Raw genomic sequence first — 14,488 nt, 5'->3', positions numbered from 1 at the left:
TTTAAGGCTTTTTAACTAGGTTGTTGGAAAATATGTCTACATTGATTATTAGTTAGATTATTAGACCTGGGTCTGCTATCACCTAACTTCACATGGATCGAACGAAGGTCATTATGGTCACAAACTCCAATTTTATATCGGTCCACTATCTGCAAAGTCAATTTATTGGTCAAGAGGAGGGATCTCAACGGACAAAACAAGTGATTCAGCACAACTCATTTTCCCTGACTACAACAACTATCGTCACCAGCAATGTCACCTTGGGCACTTTCATTACTGAACAGGGATTTTTTTACATAAGTCTTCAATTTGAGAACTGGCGCCAACATTTTCTTTAGTGAACCTTTCTTTGGTCTCATTCTAGTTCTGTTTCAAACTGAAATGAATTTTGAGTAAGTATGAATTGAAAATTGTAGGGAGGGGTGGGATTCTTTTTGGCTTTGGCACCTGGGTACTAAGGGGCTATAGGAACAAGCTTTCATTCATCAACGGAACACATTGGGTTTCTGTTTTACAGTTCAGGGTGGGCCAGAGGCGCCATGGTGGGTCTGTGATGGATGAATTGACATCTTGTTAGAAAGGTGTTGAGCCCCTCCTAAGTCACCTTGAATGCCCTGTTTTTGCAGCAGAAATGACCCATATTTTAAAAGTACAAGTATAATATACATTAAGAAAAATATATAAATCTTAAATGTGCTGCTCAGTGAATTGTCATGGAGCGAACACAGTTGTGTGACCAGCACTCGGATCAGGAAATAGACATTTCCTGAATCCCAGAAACCTCTTCCAGCCACTACCTCCGTCTCCTAATGAACGATTTCAGTGCATTTTGCCTGTTTTTGAACTCTTATGAATGGAATTCTACATTATACACCCTTCTGTGCGTGGCTTCCTTTGCCCTAATTTATATTTGTGTTATCCATATTGTTTGTGGGTCACTGGGATTTGTTCATTCTCATTGTCATATAGAAGTGGTTCTCAGTGGGGGTGACGTTGGCATTGTTCACTGACATTTTTCTAGTTGTCACAACTCAGGATTGCCAGAGAGAGGTTGCTGATCACCACCCTACCATGCGCAGGACAGTGCCTCATGACCAAGAATGATCAGGCCACCAATGAGAAACCTTGCTGTGTAGGAGCATTCGTAAGCGTTACACAGCTTGAACCTGGCTTTGAAATTCTTGAAACCACAGTCTTATTGGAATAGAGACAAACAGGAAGAATCTTTATTTGTTAAATAAAGTGTTAGAGTGAATATGACTGGCCGTGTACAGTCTCGGTCATAGACAAAATTGTGTGTTTTGGAACTGCTTTACGAATTTGAAGAGATTCTAGATAAGAGAATAAAATGGACTAGCTCAAGGTTTTCATCAAAAAATGAAAGGGCTTTTTAAAAAAAAAAAAAACTTTATGGAGGAACAATTCAATACTATGAAATCCACCCATTTTAACTATACAACTCAAAGATTCCTAGTAAATTCACACAGTTGTGCAGTGATCACCACAGTCTAATTTTAGAATGTTTCCATCACATCAAAAAGATTCCTGTTGTCCATTGGCAATCGTTCCCATTCCTACCCTAAGTCCCCATCCGTCTGTTTTCTGTCTCCAGATATTTCCTTTTCTGTATGTTACTTATGAATGGAATAAAACAATATGTGGTCTTTTGTGACTAACATTTTTACTTAGTTCAAGGTTCAAGGTTCAGTCATGTTGTAGCAGTACTTCAGTCTATTTTATGATTGAATAGGATTCCATTGTGTGGGCCAACCAGACAAATTCTTTTGTCCACACACAGGTTAATTTGGGGTGTTTCCATTTTGGGACTTTCATGAGGAAGTACATGAAGTACTTTTGAGCAGAGGTAGGTAAATGGCTAATACAAGCAGGCTTTTGAAGAAGACCACGGGGCCAGAGCATAGGACCAGCCAGCTTACTGCCCTTTCAGGTTCAGATTGAGATTCTCCATGCTTAGGGTTGTCCTATGCTTAGGTGATTCCGGGATAATGCTCTATATCATTTTCAATGTTTCCCAAAATTATCTGGCCAGTGCCCTCTTCCCTGCCACCCCCAGGATGTAAAATGTACTAACATCTCCATGGACAATCTGAAGAAAGCAGTTCATGAAGTATTGATACCACCCAATTTTACCACTTATGGTGAATTCCTTATTTATATCATAGATTGAATTTTCATGAATCAAATTGGTTATTTTAGATTTTTTTTTTAAAAGTGACTCTTCATTCCCATTCAATAAACTCTCATACTCTTTTAGTGCTTCTGCTGTGGTTGGTTCTCTATAGTTAGTGACCATGAATAATATGGCATCTTACCCATGCAGCAGCCAACTGGATCAAGGCAACCTGAATGACTTATTTGTCATGAAATTTTATCCTTAGCATTCTGGTTACCCAACTGGGTTGAATAAATATGGGTTATCTCCATTGCATGTGTGTTCACTTTGGCATTCTGGATGCAGAAGAACTTGAAATCTACGTAAATAATGAAAATATCAAAGTTTCATGTCAATGTCACCCGTGCCTTTTAAGTGGTATTTTTATTTTGTCCATGCAATAAAATTCAGCTTTACATTTCTATCCAACCTCAACAAATGTCCCATCTGTTAAAAAAAAAAAAAGAAGGAGAAGGTAAAGAAAGAGAAGAGAGGGGATAGGATGGAAGAAGAAAGAAAACACAAAAACCAAAATTCTGCTTACCCAATCCAACTTTCCATTTTGATAGTTATGTGATTTTTCACTTGTCAATTAAACCTCAGTAAAGCTGAAGAATAAGTGAATGAGTGAATGATTTATTTATATGATAAATAAAAATTGGGGCTGGGGTTGTAGTTCAATGGGGGAGCACTTGACTGCATGCGTGAGGCACTGGGTTCCATCCTCAGGACCACATAAAAATAAGTAAATAAAGATATTGTGTCCATCTACAAGTAAAAAAAAATATTTTAAAATAAGTAAATAAAAATTTTAAATAATTTCAAGTTAAAATAATATATACTTGGAGGATTTCCCAGGGCTATAAAACCATGTTAACTCTGTGGGAACATTCTTCATTTTTGATTTGGAGCTTTAAGTCTTCAACAATAAAATTTTTTTTAAGAAATTAAAAGTAAAAAAGATTAAGTCTTCAAGATGGAAAGTGTATGTATGGTAATTATTCAGATTATTTGTGTTAGAGAAAAATTATAAAGTGTGGCCTGTAGAAAGATGTTTGAGCTGGGCATGGTGGTACACACCTGTGATCCCAGCTGTTTGAAAGGTTGAGTCAGGAGGTTCACAAATTCAAGGCCAACCTGAGCAACTTAGTAAGACCCTGTCTGAAAATAGAAGGGCTGGGGACACAGCTCGGTATAGAGTGCTTGCCTAGTATGCTCAAGACCCTGGGTTCAATCCCCAGTAAAACACACACACACACACACACACACACACACACACACACACACACACGCGCGCGCGCGCGCGATCTTTGGAAAAGAAACTATTCACAAGCATGACTGGTAAATAAAATTCTCACCCTCAGTGTCAAGCCATCTGCATCCAGTGAAGGTGTTAACAATGTAGATTTTTAGAACCCATAACGTGGGGATGGCTGCAGTGTTTCCCTTTTATCCTCCTTTAGGTGGATAAGTGGAAGGGACTGAGCATTAAGAAGTAGCATATAGGAAATCAGAGACAGTTTGAGACATTTTGAGGTAGAGCCAAACTGTGAAAGGAGAAGCATCTGGAATCCTCTCTTCTCCATCTGTCATAGAGGACAAGGAGGGTTTCTAGCTTTTTCTTAAATTTTTATTTAATTCACATGACCATTTAATTTTGCTGTTCTTTACATTTGCATTTGCTCCACAGATGCTGAGGGAAGTGCAGACTATTCCAACTTGTGTTGTCTGCTCACATGAAAACTAGACTCAGACCTACATGAGTCCACAAGTAATTTTTGAACATCAGTTCAACAATGTGGCCCCTGTGTATTCCTGACAGGCTCTGCCTTATGTTCACTGGGCTTCCATCACCTGATAAGAACCAGAGACCGAGAGGGTAGATTTGCATTAGTGTGCAAGGTTGCTGTATGACCATCCTGCATTATTGTGGTTGGAAATGTTTTGTCTCCCATATGGATTCGTGGAAACTTAAACAGAGTGTCAGGTTCACTAATAGCTATTTGAAGCTTGTTCCATTTATTCAGGTGAAATGTTTGCATCTACTATATAGGAGAAATAATTGATATGTAGTCTGCACGGCCTTTTTTGAATCTGTACAGTCATACTGTATCAATTTGTGTCATCAGCAAAATGCAGCAAGATAAAGAGCTGTAGGCTGGGGATATAGCTCAGTTGGTAGAGTGCTTGCCTTGCATGCACAAGGCCCTGGGTTCAATCCCCAGCACCACAAAAAAAAAAAAAAGTGGCATAATAATTTTAATGTGTGATCAATGAAGGTTGAAGCCAGCCCTTCAGGTTAATCCTGGTTTTGATTTTTTTTTTAATCCCTGTCTTCCCCTTCAGGAGCTAGATTTTTGGCTGGACTGGCTGGATATTGGTTCAGGAGTCTTTTTTCATCTGTGTGCATGAAAGCAGTAATGGGGTACATGATTAAACCATGTTAGGCAGTATGATTAGATCACGCTGTCATCCAGTTGTACTTGCCAAGGTAAGCCATGTTTCTCAGGCTCTCATCCCAGCCCCCTAATACTGCTTCTAAGTCCCCAGGAAACAGCTCACATATGCCTGTGACAGGTCCCATTCACAGAGTGACTCGCCAAGCACACAGTCAGGATTCAGGATAGCTGCTGTGTCTTTGAATTCTAGATTATTTGCTTAGCCTGTTTTTGAGCTTTAGATAAATGGAGTCACACCGTATGTACTCTTCTGTGACCATCTTCTTTCAACATGTGTCTGTAAGACCCATCCCTGAAGCTGTGTCTAACTCTCCTTTGTTCTTTCTTATTGTTGTGTTGGATTTCATTGTGTAAACACCTTGATTTATGTACCCAGTCTACTGTTGATTGACAGGTGTCTGAATATTTATAACAATACTGTAATGTAGCTTCTGTTCTTCCAGCCATTTTGCAGATGGGGAGACTGAGGCTATGAGTGCTTCCTGAGAGACATATAGGTAAAAGCTATAGATTTTCAAAAAAGCAGTAGATTTTTTTTTTAAAGGTCAGCTTCTTAGGCTTGTGTCAAGAAGTCAGTACCAGAAAGTTTATGGGGGGCCAGTTCTTGGCCTCTCCTTGGATAGAGATGGAGGGGTAAGAATAAGGTAACCTATTCTCAAAATCCATTAATAGGATTATATTGTTATGTTGTGTATTGTGTGCCTGCATGAATATCTTAAAACAAATCCGATCAGTATGTACAACTATAATGCACCAATTTTAAAAAGTGGGAAAAAATCCATTAGTAGTAGGATACAAGATGTTCTGATTTCATATCTCTCCCTGACCATCTTAGACACTGCCAAAGTTTGTTGGATCTGCTAATGTATTACTGGCTTTTGGAATGATAACGAAAGTACACAGTACGCTTCCTTCTGTCAGAAACCAGATGTTCTCCAGCTCAAGAATGCAAATCATACACCTTGTTTTCTTCTCTGAAAAATAGGAAGTAACTCGGGCAGCTTTTCAGTCTGGATGGAAGAATTTATATATATATATATATATATATATATATATATATATATATACTGACAAAAGTGGTTGTGTATGTATGCAGAAATATTTTGTTTTTCTAAGGTCATTTTACAAAAGCTAAGTGTGCAAGCTGTCTTCTGTAGAACTTTGTCCTTTTCTTCCACATACTCCTTTCCCCTGTGAAATCTGTGAGCTGTGCCAGCCAGGAGGAGAATGGCTTATTTCCAAAATTAAAAAAAAAAAAGAAAAAAGAAAAAGAAAGCACTTTTACTCATTGGTTGATAAAGGGGGAGTGTGCAGCTGTTTAAATTGTCTAAATTCAGTCATTGTGGAGTCTGAAGTTGCCTTCTCTCTCTCACCTCCACCAAAGTCCTCCTCACCTCTCACTCACACATCTTCTCCTGGATTCTGTATCTCCTTCTACCAACTCCCAACCAATGAACCAGCTCTCAGCTAATTTCAAGGTAATGTGTGAAAGCTGAATGGTCTTAATATAGGATATTAGGTCTTGGTAGAAAAATTATCTAAACTCTATAAAATCATGACGTCTGCAGTTTCACAACTGAGTTAGAACTGTGAATTCTAGAAATTGTTCTCTTGCAATGCAATTGTTTATAGCAGTGATAGAGTAGTGAAAAACAAACCATCCCCTCTGATCAGCACCAGAGAAGATGTACATTCCTTTGAAAAGATTTCCTAAAGAACAAGGCAAAGAGATCTGCACTGTTCAGATGATGTATAAATGTAATAAATGCAAGGTTAGGGTTTATTTGCTGAGAAGTAAATCCTTATTAGAATTCCAGATAAAAATAGAGGATGTACAGTTAAATTTGAATTTCAGACAAATAAAGAATATTTTTTGTATATATATGTCCCAAATATTGCATGAGACACCCTGTATTTTTATTTGTTAAATCTAGCAACTCTAGCTACTTTTTTTCAATACAATTTCAACAATTAATATTTTCTGAGTACTTCTGGTTTGATGGAGTGACCTCAGGAGCCCCAGGCCTTATGTTTGTCTCTTAAACCATTGTATCCACAGGCTGCAGCATAGTGTTTGGCATAGAGTTGATGATTAATAAATATTTTTTTGAAAATTTTAATCAAAGGAATAAACGAATTACAAAATATAATGATTCTTCTAACCTAGGTAGGAATGCAAGCTCTCATACGTATAAAGATAATGTGACTAATGTGATCTAGTTTTGGATTTCTGCTGATTTATTTACTTAATAGACTAGCCCACTTAGGTAAATAATTCAGATACTAAATTGGTTACTCCCACTTCAAAAAGAAGTGATAATTAAACTGGGGATTGAACAATGGTCTAATCTAAATTCAATGGAATATTTTAAATTTTCTGATTTAAATTGCCCTCCTAAACATAACATTGCCTATCTCCTTTTTCATATACACTTTTATTCCACAGTTCCTATCAAATAAGTTGTATGTCTTTAATTCTCTTATTTCTGACAGGGTTGAATTTGATGGAGTGGAAATGGATGGGCACTAACTAATCAGCTATAACCTGGAGCTTTACTATTAAGTAAAAATTATTGGTGTGAACTAGATTTTCCTTCTAAGGCATTTATAACTCATTATAACACTTTCATCTATAATAGCCTTAAATGAAGGCTCGTTAATATATAATATTTTTCTAGTATAAAATTTAGGCATATAGAATTTCTCGTTGTTAGAGTTTCTTATTTTTCGAAATATAAAGATAAAACACAAATAAATTTAACATAATCATAAACTCCTCAAATCTCAGGACTGTAAGACCTTAAGTATACCATTTATAATGGACATCATATAATCTCTTTCTCCTTCGGAGGAAAACCCTGAAGAACTATACAAGTTTCTGAGACTAAAACCCTAAACACTTTCTTATCTATACTTTTTTAGCCTTTCTTATATAAACTATTTCTTTCTTGCTTGAAGTGATACTCACATTCAGTCATTAAAATTGGAATCCCAATGGAAAGAAAAGATTGAAAATTTGGGGTCTATTTAAAAAAAATACAAAAACAGTGTGTCAAGAAACACCGTAAACAAAGTCATAAACAACACATTCATAAAGTTAAGGGATATAGAACTGGTGGGGAGATTAATCAATACATTTATATATCGAAAGAAAATAAAGAAGAAAATACAAACCATCTTGAACATAATAAAAAGTGTGCAATGACACTCAAAATAGAAATCTGAACTAAAAATGTCATTTAAATACTATTTTCTTCCATCAGATTGGCAGAAATCCAAGTCTTGATAATATATTCTGTGTATGTGTCCCCAATGGCAGTGGGGACCTGGAATGCCCACATTTTCCTGGTAGGAGTAGAGTTTTGTATAATCTTCCAATTTGGCAATCTGGTTCTATCTATCAGTATTACAAAGCCCCTACCGACTGATTCATAATCCCACTTCTAGGAATTAATCCTACATATATATTTTCACGTGTGAGAAATTATGTTTAAAGTTATTAACTGCTGCACCGTTTGTAATAATGAAGGATTGGAAACAATCCACTATCCATCAAAAAGGAAGCACTTAAATATCTTATTGTATATCCATACAATGGAACATTGTGCAAAGGCAAAATGAATGAGAAAACTCTCTGTATTCTACAAGGAAGGGAGAGATCTAAAAAGGCAAAGTGTGCAGGGTGCGGAAAGGATAAATAAAGAAACTGTCAGGATGTATGAGAAACTCACAGATAGGGTTACCTATTTCCATCAGAGGTGGAAAAGATGGATGGGGAGATGATGGGATTTGTTGTGAAAGAAGCTCTCTTCCACCTACCTGGCTGTGTGCCCAGGCCCCGCAGCCAGAGAGAGTTTGGCCTTTGGGGTGAACTTCAGCGGTCTGACTGACAGGAGCATAGAATGTGAAGATGGGGAGTGGTGAGAGGGGAGTGAAGAGACCAGGAGCTGCCCTGGAGGAAGGCTGACCCATGAGGGTGCCAGACCCGCAGGTAAGAAAGTCAAACCAGGTGCAGGGAGGTGATTTCCAGGAAAGCTTAGGATGAATGGCTAAAGCCAGAGAATCCCTGCCGAGGGAGAGGACAGCAGTCCATGTGCAGCCCAGGAAGGGATCTGGGGCAGAAATGCCCAGGACATATCCAGCAGCTGTGTCTGAGTAGATGGAGTGGGGGTTCATGGGAAAAGCAAGCCCAGACTCTATCCTTGGGGAAAATAAAACAGAACGTGCTTCCTTCGGGAATCACTGATACACTCTTGTGCTTTGTCTGCCAGCCCTGATAGCTTCTGAGAAGCCACGGTGACTTCTCACAATTTGTTCCTGATGGTCTTATTTATAAGCTGAGCTTTTCAGATCCCCAAAGACTGATCAATTTCTAATAAGAAGATGGGGAACTGAGACCCTGAGTGACCAGCTCTGTGACCTCAGACAAAACACTTAACATCTTTGAACCTTAGTTCTTCTTCTGTGAAATGGTCCAGATGAGGTATGTCATATGCCACTGTGACTAGTGAGGCTCAGGTGTAGCTTTGGAAACTGTCAATCTCCCTGGTAAGGTGCTGACCACGGTCACGGTTCCTGAGCGTACTTCAGTCAATAGAAAACAGCTGCCCATTCTGTCCGTGGGTGAGAGAGGGCTATGTGTGTTTTGCTGTGTTAGAAATAGATGGGCTGGGGATGTGGCTCAAGCTGTAGCGCGCTCACCTGGCATGCGTTCGGCCGGGGTTCCATCCTCAGCACCACATACCAACAAAGATGTTGTGTCCGCCAAGAACTAAAAAATAAATGTTTTTTAAAAAAAAAATTCTCTCTCTCTCCCCTCTCTCACTCTCTCTTAAAAAAAAAAAAAAGAAATAGATGAGCATTGGGAGGTGTCCTAGTTGGAAAATAAAAGACAATATCCCAATTTTTGAGGGAAATCATTAAATTTCTTTCTACACTACCTCTTTCGTGACAGGGAAAGCCTAAGCAGAGGGAAGCACTAGAGCTGCCTAAATTTTAACTGATTTCCTTAATTTTTATTCTTATTCTAATTATCTTATGGGCAATAATAACTTTTAATTATCACTAGAAGCAACTACTTTTCTTCTTCAAGTTAACACTAACTGAGGGCTTGACTGGTGTTGTTTTATGTACATCTTCCCATTGAATCCTCCTAAAAGCCTAGTAAGCAGCAATGACTGGTAATTCCATTGTATACATGAATTGAGAGGTTAAATAATTTGCTCCAAGGCACCAAGGGGGCTGCTGGTGGAACGAGGCTGCCCAATCAGTCACTGTGATCTTGGTGTACATTCTGCTTCTTTAAGAAAACAAACTTTCAAGAGAGGGAGGTGGGTGGGGTGGGGGGTAGGAACAAGAGTTAAAGCAAGGACCCCAAATCTGTAACCCAGCTGAGACTTGTGAACATTTCTCCCATCTTTGAGACTCAGTTCTACCACCATGGCACCCATTTCCTTCAGCACCATCTCAGCACCTGCTCTTCCATCTGTGAACCATGACACTCAATTAACTAAATGTATGCAACATCATGAGCATGACAAATTAACCAAGTGAAAACACTTAACATTTACTCAGTAAATTTTTAGCTTCTACAATATTGCAGGCACATGGATTCAAAGGTAAATGTGACTAGAGCATCCCCTATAAAAACCTTGTGTAAGAAGTAAATGTATGTCAGCAAGTAAGTAGTTAGCCTAATCTCTTTTAGATTGGTTAGTGTTCCCTAAATTTGCTTAAGTATTAACATTGTCTGAAGCACTGTAAAAGTTTGATGTTGCAATAGCAACATCAAAACCCCCTACAGCCAGGCATGATGCACACCTATAATCCCAGTGGCTCTGGAGGCTGAGGCGGGAGGATTAAAAGTTCAAAGTCAGCCCTAGCAAATTAGGGAGGCCCTAAGCCACTTGGAGAGACCCTGTCTCCAAATTAAAACAATCAAAACACAAAAAGGACTGGGAATTTTGCTCAGTGGCTAAGCGCCCCTGGGTTCTAACCCTGGTATACAAACAAACAAACAAACACACAATAAAACAACAATAGCAATGAAAACCTTCTAGTGTCAGTACCTCAGAGCAACTGAATTAGAATTTCTTAGGGAGGGCCCTGTATTTTCAACAAGTGTCCAAGGAGAGTGTTACAATTAGGTAAGTTGGGGAACTCAGCTCTGAATCCAAACAGGATCCTGTAGGGTTGGAGGAGGAAGTTGCTAAGTGTGCCTGTGTGTGATGGGAAATTAGCCAAAGCCTCCCAGCAGTGTGTAGACCACACCTTAATGAGTGAGTAAGCAAACAAGTAGAGAGGAAGGACATTCCAAGCCAGAAGCATGAAAAGGAATGGCTTGATCCCGGTGGGAACATGGGATCTGTGTGATGGTCAAGAAGGTGGTAGGTAAAGCAGGAAAATTGGCCATGGTCCCTACATGAAGTCTGTGGACATTACCCTCAAAGCCACAGGGACCACCATAGGATATGACACCAGGGAAGAGACAGGGAATCCTGTTTGAAACGTGTCAGGGGGCCTCCTGGAAACAATTAGCTAACTAACAGTAGTGGAATGGGTTGAGAGGTATTAGCTAAATTTGGCAGAATTTAGTGATAGATTGATTTTTTTTTTTTTTTTTTTTTTTTTTTTTTTTAGTGAGGGAAAGGACAGTAGACCAACTCCTTGATCAAATAATGGAGAGAAGTGTGAGTCATGGCCCCATGGTGAGGAATCTGGGAAGAGGAGCAAGGGGTGATGACAGGAAGATGAATTCTGCTTGATCATGCTGTGTTTCAATGGCTCTGGGGATTGTAACTACTAGGCATTTGGATATCTGCTGATAAGGAATTGGGATTCATAGTGTAACAATGGTAGACCAAGCCTTGGGAGCAGGTGGGAATCACTAAGGGGGTTCAGGGGAAGTTCTGCTGAGGGAGAACTAATGAGAACCCCATTATAAAAATGAGCCGTGCTCTCTCTTACCCTCTTATCTTGCTTCCTCCTCTTGTCTTCCATAATGCAGCAAGAGGTTCCTCACCAAATGCTGGCTCCTTGATACTGGATTTTCCAGCCACCAGAACTGTGAGAAAGAAATTTCCTCTTTTTCTAAATTGCCCAGTTGATAGTGTTTTGTTATAGCAGCATGAAACAGACTGAGACGGTGCCTGAGCAGAGTGAGCAGCATTCACATTGAATCTGCTTTTTTAATATAAACTTTCCGGAAGGACTTCAGGCCATTTCAAGCTGAAGAACTCTTTTAGTTTATAATGTAGACTTTTATTTGACTATCTCTGGGATGTTAATTTATATATTGGGAGGAAAAGCAGTGGAATAATCTGCTTGAGGAGGTGCTCAGAAAGCGTGTGGCTCATTTGACATATTCGAGCAGGGTTAAACAATTGTCCAATTTTTTTTTTGGATTTAGGTGTTAGTTTTGATTTCAGTGCTAACCAATGCTGAATTAATTCTCATAGAGTATGGATAACTCAACAGAATCATAATCTGTTCACAAATCACAAATCATACACAGTTCTTTGAAACATATTTTACAAATGCATTTGTGAGTGGGAGTTCTGTTCTTTTTAACATTTGAAGTGTGCTGGCTGTGAGAAGACAGACCACAGCAGGTCTTACTTGAAGACTTTAAAGTAAGACTTTTAGTTCACTGCATAACAGGAGCTATAACTGAAGTTTGGAAAGTGTCATTCTACTGTGTATGGCTACTAAGGCCTATATCCACATCAGTCAATCAACAGAATATTTATTAAGCTTCTATTACCCATTCAACAAACATGTGCTAATACCCAATAAAGTCCTTTATTTTCCACCTCTTTTTAATCCTTGCAACAATCAGCAAGAATCTCATAAGAATAGCACAGCCTCATAAGACGTAATGGTTAGGTTTAACTTGTTGTAGGTTCTAATGGAGCCAGAATTGAAACTGACTCTAAGTTATCGGCTTTAAAATCTCCTATCCGTTCCTCTGAGCCTGGCCCTATTAGGAAGTCAAAATGGTGGCTCTTACCATGCAGGTTGACACTGAAGTTCAAAACACAAGATTTAAATGTATAAATCCATAAAATGTAAGGCACACATCTAAAACATTAGGAAAATGCCACAGAATGTAATGTCTATAGGAGTTTAGGAGAGGCATCAAAGAAAGCCTGTGGGTGGTACTGCATGAAGAACAGGCAATATATGGAGAGTTGAGGACATGGAGACCCTTCCAGGTGGGAAGAGCTGAATGACCAAAAAAAAAAAAAAAAAAAAAGTGCAAAACTGTGTTCAGGAAATCATGATTAGATCTCCCACCTACAATAGAAGTTTTGCATCTGAGAGTAGAAAATGTGTCGTTTAAGGGTAAATGGAGCCTGCCGTGGAGGCCCTTCAATGCCAAGCTAAGAAGTAGGACTTTATTCTGTAGCTAATAGAAAGCCATTTGAAAACTTTTGAGGGCTGGGTTTGTGGCTTAGCAGTAGAGCGCTCACCTAGCACATGTGAGGCACTGAGTTTGATCCTCAGCAGCATATAAAAATAAAATATAATAAAGGTATTGTGTCCATCTACAACTAAAAAAAAAGAAAAAAGAAAAATTTTGAATACAAAATTAACATGATTTAAAAAGTGACCTAGAAAATTAGGACTGGGCTTGTGGCTCGGTGGTAGAGCACTTGCCTAGCAGGTTTGAAGCCCTGGGTTCAATTCTCAGCACTGCCTATAAATAAATGAACAAAATAAACGCCCATCAACAACTAAAAAAAAATAAAATAAAATAAAATAAAAATGAATAAAGAAAGAAAATCAACCTGATTATCAGTTCTGGAGGTCAGTCAAGGGGCTCTGGGACAGGGGGAATGGGGGCTTCCCAAGCTTGAACAGACCCAGAAGGAGCAGGGTTCCCAGGGGACTGTGTCCAGGAATAAGGTCCAGAGAGTCAGGCCAGAGTCATCCAGGAGATGTGCAGTTACAGCAGTGGGGACAGTGCACCCAGAAGGAGCCTGCAGAGTGTGGTCAAGAAGGTAAGGGAGGCTGGGTCTAGAGCAGCTCTTCACCACCCCAGGTGGATCTGAGAAGTGAAATGTGGCCATTTGTAGTCCAGTTGAGAGACTATCATAAAATACCATCAACTGGATGGCTCATCAACAACAGGACACAGATCTGGTGTCCGGTGAAGGCTGCCTTCTAACTAGGGCAGAAAAAGGGCCAGGCCACTCTGTGGACCCCTTTATGAGGGCTCTAATCCCATTCACAAGCGCTCTACCTTCAGGATCTGATTACTTCTCAAAGGTCCCACCCAATAATCGCCACGTTAGAGACTAGGTTTTGGGGAAAAGACACAAAAATTCAGACCGTTGGAGCCTATAAATGAAGAATGAGCTTCAGAATCTTTGGGAAACTCAGAACAGGTGATACTGCAGAGCAGTATGGAGGTCAGTGGGTATGGACGGAGGCAGAGCATCATCAGGAAGCCTGCTCACTGTGTGTTGTGGAGTCCGGCCTGAACACTAGAGTGGACGTCCTGGGGACCAAGACATGAAGGGGGGTGGGGATATAGCTCAGTTGGCAGAGTGCTTGCCTCGCATGCACAAGGCCCTGGGTTCAATCCCCAGCACCACACATACACACACACACACACACACAAAAAAAAAAAAAAAAGACATGAAGGATCTAAGAGTGTTGATGGTGGAAATTAGAAGATCTTACATGAGTGACATCATGAAGAAAGCCTCGACGTGACTTGCAGATAATGAGAGGAAGGACAGCAGTGGGTCTCAAGCCTCTTCTTGAGGTTGTACATGATGTGGAGTTACACTGGTCGTGTATTCATGAAGCCATGTCCAACTCATTCTACTGCCTTTCCTAGTCCCAGGAG

The 14,488-nt window shown here is 39.5% G+C and overlaps 1 protein-coding gene across 2 annotated transcripts in view; it reads left to right on the top strand.

The window, feature by feature from the left end:
* Papss2 (3'-phosphoadenosine 5'-phosphosulfate synthase 2) overlaps positions 1–14,488 on the top strand; it is an 81,422-nt gene that overhangs the window by 18,526 nt on the left and 48,408 nt on the right. The window contains exon 1 of one of the 2 annotated variants that reach the window (XM_077798348.1): positions 6,005–6,110. The exons of the other annotated variant lie outside the window; for it this stretch is intronic. Within the exon in view, the coding sequence (XP_077654474.1) occupies positions 6,084–6,110 (27 nt within the window). The 5' untranslated portion in view covers positions 6,005–6,083. Of the gene's footprint in view, positions 1–6,004; positions 6,111–14,488 lie in introns of those variants that run through there. 2 annotated transcript variants of the gene reach the window in all.

Source organism: Urocitellus parryii, chromosome 5 (assembly GCF_045843805.1).
Source record: "Urocitellus parryii isolate mUroPar1 chromosome 5, mUroPar1.hap1, whole genome shotgun sequence".
NCBI classification, from domain to species: Eukaryota; Metazoa; Chordata; class Mammalia; order Rodentia; family Sciuridae; genus Urocitellus; species Urocitellus parryii.
This window is presented reverse-complemented; position numbering and strand designations above follow the sequence as displayed.